Raw genomic sequence first — 15,752 nt, 5'->3', positions numbered from 1 at the left:
GTGGTTAGCTTTGCTGCTTCACAGCGCCAGGGACCCGGGTTCAATTCCACCTTCGGGTGACTGTAAATGTGGAGTTTGCACATTCTCCGTGTCTGCATGGGTTTCCTCCGGGTGCTCCGCTCTCCTCCCACAGTCCAAAGATGTGCAGGCTAGGTGGATTGGCTGTGCTAAATTACCCATAGTGTTCAGGGATGTTTAGATTAGTTGGGTTATAGGGGGATGTGTCTGGGTGGGATGCTCTGAGGGTCAGCATGGACTGGTTGGGCCAAAGGGCCTGTTTCCACACTGTAGGGATTCTACGAGTGCTGTAATGGGTTCTGTGACCTTCTTTCATTGGGCAAGCAGAGTGCAAGGTCAGATTTGGGTGACAGGCCTCTATGTATTCACTTCCAGCAGGCACATCGCTCGAGGAGCCTGTGGGCACATACTGCTACTGAATAGCAGAGTAGTGAGTAACCAGGACACTTACGGACCTCAGTTATTTTCAGAGCACTTAGGTTGTCGAGACTTTGTCAGCACAGATACATGTAACTTCCTTTGTCAACGGGTCCCTGGTAAGGCAAAACAGGCTAGCAGGACATCAAACATCTCTATACCTCTCCCACTGTCGCAGGAGAAAAGACAAATAATGTAAGGGAGAGGGATATTCCTGAAGGAGCAGTGGGCCAGGCACCCAGCATCACCGCAATGGAGGAGGTGAACTGCAGTTACCAACTATACCAGATGCTGGTGCCCAATCAGATATAAAAACCAGCTCTGAAGTATGTAGGACCTCTTCTGACAAATGTGCGGTGTTTAGGATGGGGTAAGGTTTATGTTTCTACATCAATGAATCCCCTCATAAAGGTATTTTGCAGCATCATTTAACTCAGCAAGCAATGGCCACCATTCAGAAAGTTACCACAACAAAATCTTTTAAAGGTGCATTGATTTGATTTATTATTGTCACATGCACTGAGATAGTGAAAAGTATTACTTTGCATGCTATCCAGACAAATCTTACCTTACATAATTACATAGCTTAATAGAACAGAACGTAGAATAGAGTGTCACAGCTACAGAGAGGGTGCAGAGAAAGATAACTCTAATAAATGAGAGGTCCGTTCATAAGTCTAATAACAGTGGGGAAAAGTATCTGTTGGTATGTTTTTCAAATTTTTATATCTTCTGTTGGATGCAAGAAAGTGAAAGCGAGTATAACCGGGTGGGAAGGGTCTTTGATTATGTTGGCTGCTTTTCTGAGGTAGCGGGAAATGTAGACGGAGTCAATGAAAGGAAGGCTGGTTTTCATGATGGACGGGGATGTGTTCACAACTCCCTGTAATTTCTTGCAGTCTTGGACAGAGCAGTTGCCATACCATGCTGTGATGCATTCAGATAGGATACTTTCTATGGTACATTTATAAAAATCAATAGCATCATTGTGACATGTCGAATTTCCTTAGCCTTGTGAGGAAGTAGAGGTGTTGGTGTGCTTTCTTGACTGTAGTGTCAATGTGGATGGACAGGACAGATTGTTGGTGATGTTTATTCTCAGGAACTTGACGCTGTCTACCATCTCCACTTCAGCAGCATTGATACAGACAGGGGCGTGTCCTCCACTCCACTTTCTGAAGTCAATGACCAGCTCCTTCATTTTACTGACATTGAGGAAGAGATCGTTGTCTTTACACCATGCAACTAAGCTGTCTATCTCTTTCCAGTACTCAGTCTCGAGGTGCATCAGGTGATGGCTGAGAAAGAGACAGAGAAAATATCATAGCAAGTCCTTGTCCATAATTACACAGGCTTGCCCGATCATTAACCAGGCTCTGACAAGACAATGGGATCCTATTGTACATCAGACCCCTCACTCATACCAATATTTCATGAAGGACTGATATTTACGTGTTAAAGAGGCCTCACCTTCACTGTGGTTTTCTATTTTCTTGTCTTCATAATGTAAATCAGGCAAACACATTGTTCAATGCCATGTCTGGCTTAAAAAAATTACGATTTTGTAATATTCATCACTGCTAACAAGCTTCTTTTCTTTTGTGACTTGGGTCAAAATTGGTTTCATTCTGTCATCCATCTTCTAATTTTTTACATCTATTTCCATGTCCTCACCACCACTGCTTGAGCACAGATTTCATTAAATTAGGAATGTGAGCATTGTACCAATAAATAGCTAGTTGAATGTAATCTGGCACTCTCAATATTCAGTACAGTACACTAAATCAGTTTCTGCTTCAGATTTTTCCATTCTCCTTGACAAAATCAAGTACTGGTCAGATGAGTCAACTGGTGTTTCGTGGAGTGCTTTTGGTTGACCGTGAATATTGATGGATGCAGGAATCAATAATCTGTCACTTGAAAGGCAACTAATTTGCTGCAACCATGGTTGACTGCAACAGAAACTACAGCACAGCCTTTTGCCCATTCACATTGCCGATGTTTTACAAATGTTAATATTGTTTTGTACTGAAGTCAAAACAATAGCAATGCAGACGTTGCCATCTTTCAGACCCCCATTTTGGAGATTATGGCTGGCATCCTGATTTTATATCATTGTTGGATACTGTTGTCAGTGAGAGTTGGTGGGGTAGGGGGGTTGGTGATGGAAAGGAGGCTGGTGGGGTTGCTGGCAGGGTAGCCAGAGATAGATTGTCAGGGGTGGGATGGATAGGAGTGGTTGAAACTTAAGTAGTTGGGTCAGGAGGATTGGGATTTGAAGACACTAAATAGTTGGAGTGGGTTGGTAGTAAGGCTGGAATTGGGTGGTTAGGGAGTGGATAATTGGGTTGGAGATGGCGGGAACATGACTAGTTATAAGGTGGTGGGTGGCCAGTGGGGATGGGAAGACAGTTGGAGTGGTCGGGATGTGTGACTGCTTGAGGTAAGATGGGCTTCCCCATTGATATTTATTGCTAAAGGAATGGAGGATACAAACAGGGAAGTAAGTGTTACTGCAACTGTGAAAGGCATTAATGAAACCGTATGTGAAATATTGCAGAGAACTTTGTTCCCTTTACTCAAGGAGGGAGGTAGGTGCAATGGAGGCAGTTCAGAGGAAGTTTACTGGATTGATTCCGCAAATGAAGGGGTTTTTCTTAGGAAGAAAGATTGAGGTTTAGGCTTATACGCTCTGCAATTTAGAAGAATGAGAGGGCATCTAATTGAGGTATATAATTTGCTAAAGAGAATTGACAAAGTAGATGTAGAAAGGATGCTTCATCATTTGAAACAATCTACAACAAGATGTCATATTCTTAGGACAAGGGATGGCAGATTTGAAACACATGAGGAGAAATTACTTCTGTTAAAGGGCCATAAATCTATACAATTCACTACCCCAGAGTGCAATGCTTGCTGGGTCATTGAGTAAACTTAAGGAGGAGATAGACAGATTTTTATTAGTAATATGTTGAAAGGAAATGGAAAACAGGAAGTGGAGTCAAATGGCAGAGCAGGCTCAGGGAGCTGAATTGCCTACTCCAGCTGCCGGTTCTTAGACGGTGATGCATAGTAATGTGGCTGGACTAGTAATCCTGGCTCTGCATAATTTGAGATAGCAAGAACTGCAGATGCCGAAGTCAGAGGTAACATGGTGTGTAGTTGAAGGAACACAGCAGGCCGGGCAGCATCAGAGGAGCAGGAAAGTTGATGTTTCGGATTGGGACACTTCTTCAGAAATGAGGAGGGGGAAGGGAGCTCAGAATTAAATAGAAAGAGGAGGGGTGAGGCTGGGGAAGGTAGGTGGGATGGTGATAGGTGAGTGCAGGTAGGCAGTGGTGGGGATTGGTCAGTGAGGTGGGAGGAGTGGATAGGTGGGAGAGAAGATGGATAGGTTGTGTCAGGTCAAGGAGGCGGAGATGAGAGGGAGGTTTGGACATGGGATGAGGCCGGGGGTGGGGAGATTTTAAAACTGGTGAAATCCATGTTTAGGCCATTGGGCTGTAGGCTCCTGAGACGGAATGTGAGGTGCTGCTCCTCCAGTTTGCGGGTGGCGTCATTGTGACACTGGAGGAGGCCCAGGATGGACATATCGTCCAGAGAGTGGGAGGGGGAGTTGAAATGGCTCGTGACTGAAAGGTGGTGTCGTTTGTCATGTACAGAGCGCAGGTGCTCCACAAAACGGTCTCCAAATCTACATTTGGTCTCACCAACGTAGAGGAAGCCACATCGGGTGCCATGGATGCAGTAGACCAAGTTGATGGATGCGCAGGTGAAGCCCTGTCTAATGTGGAACATTTGTTTTGTGCCTTGAATGATGGTGAGAGGGCAGGTGTAGCACTTCCTGCAGTTGCAGGGAAAGGTGGTGGGGTTAGTGGGATAGTGGGACGAGGGAGTCACGGAGAGTTGTCCCTACGAAAGGCAGATAGGGGTGGGGAAGGAAATATATCCTCGGTTGTGTGGTTGGATTGTAGGTGGCAGAAGTGGCGGAGAACGCCCCAACCCGAAACATCAACTTTCCTGCTCCTCTGATGCTGCCTGGCATGCTGTGTTCCTCCAGCTCCATGCTGTGTTATCTCTATATAATTTGAATTCATTTACAAAGTTTGGAATATGAAGGTTATATCATTAACTGTGATATGAAACCACCATTGAATATTTGAGAAACCCTTCACGAATGTTAGAAGATAGAAAAAAACTTCTGCCAAATTAGCTGAGACAGAGTTTTAGTGCAGGGAATTTATGCAACAATTGTATAAAACATCAGTGAGGCCACAGCTAGAGTATCGTGTGCAGTTCTGGAATCCACATTGTAGGAGGGATGGGATAGCACTGGAGAGGGTGCAGTGCAGATTTACCAGGATGTTGCCTGATCTGGAGAGTTTCAATTATATAGAGAGATCAAACAGGCTGGAGTTGCTTTCCTTAGAGCAGAGGAGATTGAGAGGGGACATGATTAAGATGTATAAAATTATAAGGGGCATAGTTATCATAGACAGTAAGAAATTTACCCTTGCTGGATGGATCAATGACCAGGGCATAAATTTAAGGTAAAGGGCAGAAGGTTTACAGGGGACATGAGGAAAAACATTTTCACTTAGCAGGCAGTGGGAATTTGGAACTCACTGCCTGTAAGGGTGGTAGATGCAGAAATCGTCTTAATATTTTAGAAGTATTTAGAAGTGCATTTGCGATGCCAAGGCGTACAAGGCTATGGGGCAAGTGCTGGAAAATGGGATTAGAATAGTTAGATAGTTGTTTCTGACTGGCATGGACACGATGCACTGAAGGGCCTTTTGTGTACTGTACATCTCAATGATTCTAAATTTCTCCCAAAGTCTGGCTCCACCTTAAGCCTCAATACGAAGTGGCAAATGACCCCATCAAAATCCTGCCACTTGCAATTTCACTTGCATTGTAGATATTATGGAAGAAGACTCATGTATTTGAAAGGCCTGCAGTTAATTAATACAGCCAAGTACTGCTTTCCTACACACAATCATTTACTGTTGGATAAGCAGCATGTTGAGTGTCAGAAGTCTTCTGTGTTTTGCGCATATCATTGCGAAGGCCAGTTATGTTGTGGCAAAGCACCATTTCAACACCCCGATCGAAAGACAGAGTAGATGCCTGAATGTCCCCACACAGCTTCATGCCACAGAAATTAACCCTTCCCTTGGTCTAGGCCCGAAACGTCAGCCTTCCTGCTCCTCGGCCTGCTGTGTTCATCCAGCTCTACACCTTGTTATCTCTATACCACTTGTTTGAGATCTGGTTGACATTTTTCAGGGCAGGTAATGTCTATTATTTTGTAATCGTGGATACCAATGTAACGCATAAATAATCACAATGTTTCACATTTAAAGAGTTTCTTTTTATTAAATAATTTTCCAAAGCACAAGTTTTCAATGGTGTTAACATGGAGAAGAATATCTGCTGACAATCAGCACATATACATATAAACACCAGACTGAGCACAAATGTAAAATTTCTTTCAGGATAATGTCATTTTAACACTACCAACACTAAAAGTACACATTTTCATGTAGAATTACAATTTAATTTTGAAGCAAAAATAGGGATGGAAATTCTCCTTTCTTTAAAAAAAAGTCTATTCTCTCAATGACTTATTTGGTGTAATCACTGATGAAAATCAGCTAATTCATTGTTAGAAATTAATCTTTCAAGCTGAAAGAATAGTTACTTTAACATCCAAAAATTTAAAATATAAGAACATGTACAAATCAGACAGTTTTTATTCAGAGTACATTTCCTTACTTCAACCCATTATTAACGGACTCCATTACTTGTCATGACTTGGACTGTATCATATGTTCCACCATGGATTATTCTCAATTTATGCATCTGTATAACACAATAAGGAACCTAGTGTACTTCAAAAATGGAAATCAATATATGAATATTAATGAAGTATCTGGTGCAAAAAGCTGATGGCCTGTCATATATATATTTTTACAGGGAATTTAGCTTTGAAGCAAAACTAAGATGATCTCGGACAATGCGTTATTATTTATTGGGTTTACCACTTCCCCTGTAATTTCAATAATTCAAAGGTTCCAATGGTATTTAACTATGTAAATAAATAACCTAATGGTCTATGAAGATTAACTCATTCAGAGAGTTCTTTACGTGTTGAAAGTATATATGTTATCATTGTTAAAATCTCAGACGCTCCCTTAAAGAGATGAATGAAAAGTCGTACTTTGAACATGCTTGACAACACCCTTTAAAACATTAGAAAGTATTTATTTTATGGATTCTATTAAAATGACTTTGCAGGAGAATCAGGAAGTTTTATGCAAAAACCACATATCCTCCTCCACTCTCTTATAATTTGCTCTCTCGTATAATTTATGTCTCCACTTTCACCCTGATTTGTCATAGAATGCTTTAACTTTGGGTTTGTTCCTTTTCAGTAAAAGAGTTTACACCACTCAGTTTGTACACTTAGCCATAATGTTGTTTAAAGCTTATTCTTTGTTTTGTTTGGAACAGTGCAATAAATGGTTATGAATGTGAGGTATACATCACTACCTAAACCAGTATTCTAGCTTCATTAAGTGAAATTTTCAATACTCAAAGCAGTTATGATTTGTAAGATGACACAAAATATCAGCTGAAACAGTCATATTATGTAGCAGAACAGTAATTATCACTTTTGTTAAAGGCAAGGTACATAATAATGATTGATGTAAACAAATCATTGTCAACAATGGAGGTTAATAGCTGGTAAAATTTCTGCGTCCGATTTTCGACTGTTGTTAGATGTTACCAATAATGGATGTAACTTTTTAAATGAGAGTATTAGCTTCATGACCATTAAGTACAACATTTTGACATTACTTTCACTTCTAGCACTGATTTATTTTGCTGTTTTAGCATTAATTTTTGAAGCCTTAGTACAAATGTAGAAAATCAAATGCTGATGATTGCTTTTACTTTTATGGAGAGATGACAATCATTTTAGTTACCCAACTGAAATTTATGATACATCAGATGCTAATATTATTAATGTACTTTTGCCTGCATTAAGAAACTCGCTCTTCTTAGAGGACAAACTGAAAAGTGAAAACTAAAAAGGAACTGTATAATCTATCCGGAATAACCCTTTGGGTCACGTATTGCTTTTTGTTGAGAAGGAAAAGTAAGTGCAACAAAACAAGAAAACTGTAATTTTTTTGAGTAGGATTGCACAGCTTCAGTTACACTTTGATTGTCAAGTACCTTTCAGACCGTGGAACTGAACAAGTTTTCTTACAAATTCTATACTGTCCACATCTTGCTTATATTTCAGCGATTATTTCTTCTACAGTAGGTAATTCTTTTCATCTTGCACACTTCCTGCTTTTACTGAATCAGTTATCCATGATTCCAGTACAATTTTGAACTTCCTTTGAAATGTCATCCTGAGTAATTTTAGCTCAGAGAGACGTCGTACATCATGACCAACGATGACATGCGAGACACCTTCCGCCAAATTAGTAACGCATTGCGCACCGTGAAACCGCAACTCCAAAACTCTCAAATCTAAACTCGTGCCATGTACCTGTGTACTAACGTCACCAATTGTAGTGCAAAAATCTACATAAACAATGCAATGTCTGAACATACACAGAGGTGATGCATCCCATAGATAACGCTGTTCCAAGTCAGCAATAGTTTTAAAGGGCAAATGTTGTTCTGGTTTACTCATTCTTTTGAATATCTCCCGCAGATGGCTTTTATCAACATCAGCATAATAACTGTCTCCATAATGATCATATTCCTGGGCAAAATGCTTTTCCGTGGAAGGTGACATATGAATCATAAACTGGGGTTGCCATGGTATAAAACACTTCTTTTGCAAACAGTCCACCAACCAGTCAGCTTTGACCACATCAAGCTCATTAGCGGCAATAAGATTTTTGACACGGACATTAACCATGCCAACAATAACGCAATAAGTGTCAGGCCCAGGATTCTGCACAACCAATCCTCCACATTCAGCGATTCCCTTCTCTAGTTGAGCTTTGGGATGGTCATGAAGACCATTCAAGACACAAAATTCAACATCTTCAAAGATATTAGAAACTTTGTCAACACTAGATAGATCTTGGGCTTTAAACTGTTCTGCAATGCCGATCAATTTTTTGGACTTTGAAGGAATTTTACGCTTTTTCTTATCCAGTTCATCATCACTTAAGTCAACATGTTTTGATGCAAGTTTCCCAGAAGCTTTATCATGCAGTTGATCCAAATCGTGCAATGTCATGCAATCATGCCAATCCTTGTCATCTCTGATCTTTTCAATTCGTGGAAAACGCAAGGTGCAACCAGTTTTATACATATCACTGCTCACAATTTCAGCTGCTTTGACTTGTAGAATAACAGAATTGCACGGCTCAATGTAGACCTCTGGTTTTTCCGTGCCACACAAAATGTTTGTTGGAGGATCTCTTCTGTGGTAAGGTTTCCAGTGTTTAGCCAGTTTCAGTCCAAGATCGTACAATTCCTTCATCGTGTACCCAGAACCTACACGGCAAAGTGAGTGGAAGACTGATGGTTTCTCACCAGGCGAAGCAGACTCTGCAACAGCACACAGAAAGTGGGATATCATTCCACCGCGATGTCCTTTGCCAAAGTAACCACCAACAATTAAGATGTCAAGCTCATCTATCAAGCCATCAACATATTCTGGCTTAATTTTTGACCAGCCTTCACCACGTTTGTCTGGTTTATAAACAGACAAAGGATCTTTCACCATGATTCCTTCTTCCCTTTTGTCTATAGCTTCATTTAGGGCATCAGCTACATCCTTTCTTGTTTTTATTTCAGTTTTCTCCACAACCTGAATGCGCCCTGGCACTGATATGAAGAGTGTTTGAAGAATTTCATGTCTTTTCCTGAGGGTTTCATTTGCCAGCTTCTGGTTATTTACCATTAAAACATCAAAGACACAGAAACAAGTTTGCAATTCTGAGTCTTCCACCATTCTTTTGATGTCAAACTTGTTTCCCTTCTGCATAAAGGCTTGGGTGATGGGGTTATAAGCCATCATCTCGCCATCAAGAATGCAGTTTTGCAAATTGCTCTTGAAGGTATTATGAATGAATGGTGTGAGGGATCCTTGCAATGAAGAAGCACCAAATTGCTGGGTGTAATCATATCCATTGCGCGAAAAATATTTGTAAACATCTCCATCCTTGTGGAGCTGGATACGCTCTCCATCCAGTTTAGTTTCTAAATAGAAGCTCTGATTGTGCATTAACTTTTCAATGTGCTTTATGTTGGCAATGGCAGCAAGCATTGGCTTAAAAGGAGAAAACATCATGATGGAGACATCACTGAGGGACACTGTAGGATCATGGAGCTGTACACAAACTTTCTCCAGATCTGTTGTTACACTGTGAAGCTCTGCCGCATCTGCATGGAATAACTGAAATACAGTCTGCTGACTAATACCCAATTTCATATCCTTCAAGATCATACGAATAAGCCACTTTTGTTCCAAAGCTGAACTCCGACAGATTAGCTGCAGCAGACTCTTTTTGACCAAATCTTTTTTCTTGGCAGCATTATTAAGTGCAATAGAATCCAAATGTTCGTTTACCTCCTGCACCGTTAGCGTGCCTTTAGTTGGACACCTCTGCTTCAAAACAAAATACGCAATCACTGCAAAGTCACCAGCCTCTCCATGACAGCTGGTTGGAGATCTATAGTTCAGGAGTTTAAGTGCATCTTTTCCATCTTTTGGCAAGCCAAGAACATCAATGTAAAGTTTGGCGAGCATTGTCTCTTTTATTCCATATGCCATCCTCTCCCTCTCGAGCTGAGGAAGAATTAGACGCAGTGCCGGGTAGAAGGAATCAGTAGTGTTTAAATCATTCTTGTGGAGGGTGTTATGGAAATTTCTCCATGAATCTAGAAAGTCCTTGAAATACTTATTTTTATCAGGTCTGGACTTAGACCTTTGTATTTTTTCCAGAGTTAAACACAAGTCAGAAAAGGGCACTTTACTGGCCACAGTCTTTATCTGTGAATTATTTGATATAGATGCTACAGACATGTCGAACTCGGAGTTCACAGTAGTGCACAGATGAAACCTACCAATTCAAAAGAGAGAGAGGAAACATTAGGACAGACCATCAAAGCTTGGTTAAAGAAAAGTGAAGCATTTGTCACATCTCAGAAATCATTCATAAGATGGGGATGAATTAAATTAAGACAATTCATGAAAATAGTTGACAAAGCACATCCTGGATTCTCGACATTGTGGACACTACATTGTTTTGTATAATGCACCATATTTAATGCTGAAGTTAACAAACTTCAGTGCCTAAATGGGATTTAATTGCTCTTTAAAGGATGAAGCTATAGGAAGGCCTGAGTATGGAGAAGGAAATGAAAAGGGGAATGGATATTTTTCTTTGTATAAGTAACAAGCTTATTGAAAAAAGTCCAAAAAAAAAAGTAGACTTCGTTGTCACCTGATCAACAGACAAAAAAATGTGACTGATGTTGCAACACTCAACAGAAGATGGAGACATGCAGTTCCTCAACTACAGTATCAACTGTGACATTGTCAGTTATGGCACCAGTAAAGGTGAGAATGAGAAATAACGCAATAAAGCCTTCAGGGATATGGACAAATTACAAGAACCTTATTTCAGAGGCAAGTACAAATATGCTGCAGAGGCTTTAGAGACACTAATTCATTTCAGTAAAGGAGTGAGGCAAGCCACCATAAACAACCACTTGTGGTTGGTATCATCGACATCACATTCCAGTCATCTAACCAGCTGAGATATCCAAACACCCAGACAGAGCAATTACTCTATTCGAAAATAACACCAAGAAACATAAATGGATAATGGAAGTAGTCCACTAGTTTAAGGGGAAAATGATGAGAGCTTAAAAGCAAGCATAAAATTGGTTTTTAATAATAGGAACTAAAACAAATAAAGCCGGAAAAAAAACATTTTTGAGGAAGGGTCACTGGACCCGAAACGTTAACTCTGCTTTCTTTCCACAGATGCTGCCAGACCTGAAATTTTTGTTTTTGTTTGTAAAAAGTCAAATGTGTTAGGTAAATGACTAGTGCAAAAAAAATCAGCACAGAAACAAAACACATGGTCTGTGTCATCAAATAAACCACTAAGTGAATCTTACATGCTCAATTTGGCCACAGTAATATTGATAAATAGGACAGTCAGTGGCAGAAAGAATATTTTGAAGATCTATGTACAATGTCCGGAGCATGCTGAGTGCATACCAGGTCTGGATATTGCTGGGGATCTTTTGGAACAGGAATAAAAATTTATTCTAAACTGTGAGGTTTTTTTATTCATTAACAGGAAGAGGACGTCGCTGGCTAGGCAGCATTTATTGCCCATCCCTAATTGCCCAGGGGCCAGTTCAGAGTCAACCACATTGCTGTGGGTCTGGAGTCACATGTAGACCAAACCAGGTAAGGATGGCAGTAACTAAAAGACATTAGTGAACCAGATGGGTTTTCTGACAATCGAAAATGGATTCATGGTCATCATTAGATTCTTAATTCCAGATATTTTTTATTGAATTCAAATTCCACCATCTGCTGTGGCAGGATTCGATCCCAGGTCCCCAGAATGTTAACTTGGTTTCTGGTTTAACAGTCCAGCGATAATACTGCTAGGTCATCGCCTCCCCACGCGAGTGCTCAAATGTAATATTTCTTAATCAAATGAGGGAATATTATGCTGGGGTTGGGGTGGGAAGAATAAAGTCTTAGACAGGGTGGAAAATAACAAAGTTTAAATGATAAAAGGGATCATAGTATAATGCATAAAGAAATGACAATGGGACCAAGAAAATATACAAAAGGTGTATCAAGAGGTGTAAATGAGAACAGAATCACCATGAGTAGCTAATGCAAAGGGTAGAAGGTTCAGAGAGGATTTAAGGAAAAACGTTTTCACCCAGAGGGCGATGTGCAGATAGAACTCAATGACTGAAAGTGTGGCAGAAGCAGAAATCTCAACATTTTAAAAGCATTTAAATGACAACTTGAAGCATCACAGCATGCAAGACCAGGGGCCAAGTGAAACCAGAGTAGATAGGTATTTGATGAGTGGCTGCACATGCTGGGCTGAAGGGCTTCTTTCCATGCTGTAAAACTCTATGACTCTATCTGGGAGGCATCATTTGAATGGGTGTCAAATCTTGATTTGTTACTGCCAGTAAATGGAACTGATGAAGGAGATGGCAAAACAAGGATTGGACTTGCTTCTATTGCTTTTGGGAGATCAAGCAGCACATGGAAAGTTCAAAAACAAAAACAGAACATGTTGGACGCATGCTGCCAGGCTTGCCGAGTTTCTGTTTTTTTGTTTCATATTTCCAGCATTCGCAGTCCTTTGATTTTTATTATGGAAAGTTCAAAGTTTTTAGGTAAAAACCAAGACAAACGTCTATGTAAGAATGGTTTTCCCCATAATCTTCTGTGGATCTAAGCACTGGAATGAGAAAGGTTGACGAATTGTGACATTTTGAAAAGTATCCATCTTACTCAGGAGGTCGTGCTGGACGTCTTAAAATGCATAATGGTTGATAAATCCTGGTACCTGATCAGCTGTATCCCAGAACCTAATGGGAAGCTAAGGAAGTGATTGCGGGGCCCCTTGCTGAAATGTTTGTATCAGCGATAGCCACGGGAAGGTGTCGGAAAACTGGAGGGTGGCTAACGCAATGCCGTTATTTAAGAAAGGTGGTAAGGAAAAGCCATGGAACAATAGTCAAACGAGGTCGATGTCAGTTGGGGGAATCGGAGGGGCAGGATTTACATGTATTTGGAAAGGCAAGGACTCATTCGGAATCGTCAAATATTGCTGTGGGGGGGAAATCGTGTCTCACTAACTTGATTGAGTTTTTTGAAGAAGTGACAAAGAAAATTGATGAAGGCAGAGTGGTGGATGTCGTCTATATGGACTTCAGCAAGGCATTCAACAAGATTGCGCATAGCAGACTGGTTAGCTCACATGAATTCCAGGGAGAGCCGGTCAGTGCATTGAGTATAGGAGTCGGGATGTCATGTTGCAGGACATTGGTTAAGCCACTTTTGGAACACTGCATTCAATTCTGGTTTCCCTGATATAGGAAAGATGTTGTTAAACTTGAAAGGGTACATTAAAGATATACAAGAATGTTACTGGAACTGGAGGGTTTGAGCAGGGAAGAGGCTAAATAGGCCCCAGGGAAAATAGCCCTAGCCTCGGAGGCTGAGGGGTGACCCTATAGAGGTTTATAAAAGCGTGAGGGGCACAGATAGGGTGAATAGCCAAGGTTGTTTTCCCAGGCTAGGGGGAATCCAAAACTAGAGGGCACAGGTTTAAAGTGAGAGGGGAAAGATATAAAAGAGATCTAAGGGACAACTTTTTCACACAGAAGATGGTGCACGTATGGAATGAGCTGCCAGAGGAAGATGTGGAAGCTGGGACAATTACAACATTTAAAAGGCATCTCGATGGGTATTGTAACAGGAAGGGTTTAAGAGGGATATGGGCCAAATACAGATTAATTTAGGCTACCTGGTCAGCATGGACAGCTTGAACTGAAGGGTCAATTTACTCTACAATTTTACAACAGATTTTAAACACGCATGAAGAACTGGGAGTGTCTAAGAAGCACGCAACCACGAATGACATTATAACATGGCTTAGACAAGAAAGCACTTGTACACATATGTTTGGGCACGGTTCAAGAATGGGAAGGGCTGGGCCAAATCTGAATAGCCCTGTATAAACATACATGAAACAAGATGAGGAATTTGTCAAGAGTGGCTGGCCGCAGGGAGGGAGGGATACAGCTGACAGAATAGTCCAGGCTGGTTCAGTTTTAAAACACTGTAATGAATTAACTGGCCGCAGTGATAAGAGGGGAATGAAGGTGCAGATCATGGCGCCGAATGACCAGAGTCTTCATGGATAGGGCAGCCACCGCCTTCCTGGTGACACCTCACTATCATCAGTGTTAGGGAATAGCCACTATCAACTTCGCCAAGCGCCGCCTCTGGTACTAACCAACACCATTAACAACAACAATGTACTGAGAAGTGGGTCGCGCTGGCTGAGGGTAAACTCACAGTTTAAGGTAAAAACACCACACCTCCTCGACCCCGGGGTCAGCCAGGCTCCGCGCAGGCGCACACTGATCAGCAGCCGTTACTGCACAGGCGTACACCGACACACGGGACCTGCCGTTACTGCACAGGCGCACAGCGACACACGGGACCTGCCGTTATTGTTTGAGAGATAGTAGGAACTGCAGATGCTGGAGAATCTGAGATAACAAGGTGTAGAGCTGGATGAACACAGCAGGCCAAGCAGCATCAGAGGAGCAGGATGACTGACGTTTCAGGCCTACACCCTTCTTCAGTTATTGCACAGGCGCACATCGCCACACGGGACCAGCCGGTACTGCACAGGCGCATACCAACATACGGGACCTGCTAGTACTGCACAGGCGCACACTGATACACAGGAGCTGCTAAACCTGTTTAGGCGCACTGAAAACAGAATAAATGCTGGAAATCACAACGTGTCAGGCAGAATCCGTGGAAAGAAAGCGAGCTAACGTTTCGAGTCTAAATGACTCTTCATTAGAATTGCGTAGGCGCACTCTGACAAACAGGAGCTACCGGTACTGCACAGGCGCACACTGGCCAAGTGGAGCTACCGGTACTGCACAGGCGCACTTCCAGTGGGTCGCCATATTGTGAGAGAGCGGAAGCTGCCCGGTGTTGCTGTCGTTGTCATTTCCGGCCTGTTGCTGCCCTCTCTCTCCCTCCCTCCCTTCCCAACACCCCCCCTCCCTTCTCCGTTTAAAGATGGAGTCTGTGTGTGAGTGAAGCGGCTGAATGCGGATTCTGTCCGAGCAGTCAGTCATGAAGGTCTGTGTTTATATTTCATGTTTTAAAGCTGGCCACGCTTCTCTTTTTTGCTGTTCCAGTGGCGGTTCGTCTTCCCGTCCGATCGCCTCGTGCTCCCTGTATTGGGATTTACCCGGGGGAGACCACCTCCACGGTCAGGGAGTGAAGCCCACCTTCTTCCCCCACCACATCTACAACATCATCCCTCTCCCACCCACCCCCCCCGGGTCAGAGAGTGAAGCCCACCTTCTTCCCCCACCACATCTACAACATCATCCCTCTCCCACCCACCCCCCCCGGGTCAGAGAGTGAAGCCCACCTTCTTCCCCCACCACATCTACAACATCATCCCTCTCCCACCCACCCCCCCCGGGTCAGAGAGTGAAGCCCACCTTCTTCCCCCACCACATCT

At 42.1% G+C, this 15,752-nt stretch overlaps 2 protein-coding genes across 3 annotated transcripts in view; one reads left to right on the top strand and one right to left on the bottom strand.

The window, feature by feature from the left end:
* Window positions 1-5,787: 5,787 nt before the first annotated feature.
* On the bottom strand, window positions 5,788-14,740 carry lig4 (ligase IV, DNA, ATP-dependent). 2 transcript variants are annotated; one of them, XM_020515725.2, is made up of 2 exons: window positions 14,555-14,740; window positions 5,788-10,538 (listed from the first exon to the last, which is right to left on the bottom strand). In XM_020515725.2, the coding sequence occupies exon 2, from the start codon at window positions 10,499-10,501 to the stop codon at window positions 7,763-7,765; it is 2,739 nt and encodes a 912-aa protein (XP_020371314.1). In that variant the 5' UTR covers window positions 10,502-10,538; window positions 14,555-14,740; the 3' UTR covers window positions 5,788-7,762. The 2 variants fall into 2 exon arrangements, with proteins under 2 accessions (XP_020371314.1, XP_020371315.1); XM_020515726.2 differs by having other exon boundaries at window positions 5,844-10,538; window positions 14,578-14,740.
* A 358-nt stretch (window positions 14,741-15,098) lies between these two features.
* Window positions 15,099-15,752, top strand: part of abhd13 (abhydrolase domain containing 13) — a 23,948-nt gene continuing 23,294 nt past the window's right edge. Inside the window, exon 1 of the mRNA XM_020515723.2 lies at window positions 15,099-15,361. The gene's annotated coding sequence lies outside the window, so the exon portion shown is untranslated. The remainder of the gene's footprint in view (window positions 15,362-15,752) is intronic.

The sequence above is a fragment of the Rhincodon typus genome, chromosome 6, assembly GCF_021869965.1.
Source record: "Rhincodon typus isolate 14 chromosome 6, sRhiTyp1.1, whole genome shotgun sequence".
NCBI classification, from domain to species: domain Eukaryota; kingdom Metazoa; phylum Chordata; class Chondrichthyes; order Orectolobiformes; family Rhincodontidae; genus Rhincodon; species Rhincodon typus.
Note: the sequence above shows the minus strand (reverse complement) of the source record. Positions and strands in the feature narration are given on the sequence as shown.

Coding starts and splice junctions, on each gene's coding strand:
- lig4 (XM_020515725.2), bottom strand. CDS start 10,501: ATGTCTGTAGCATCTATATCAAATAATTCACAGATAAAGACTGTGGCC.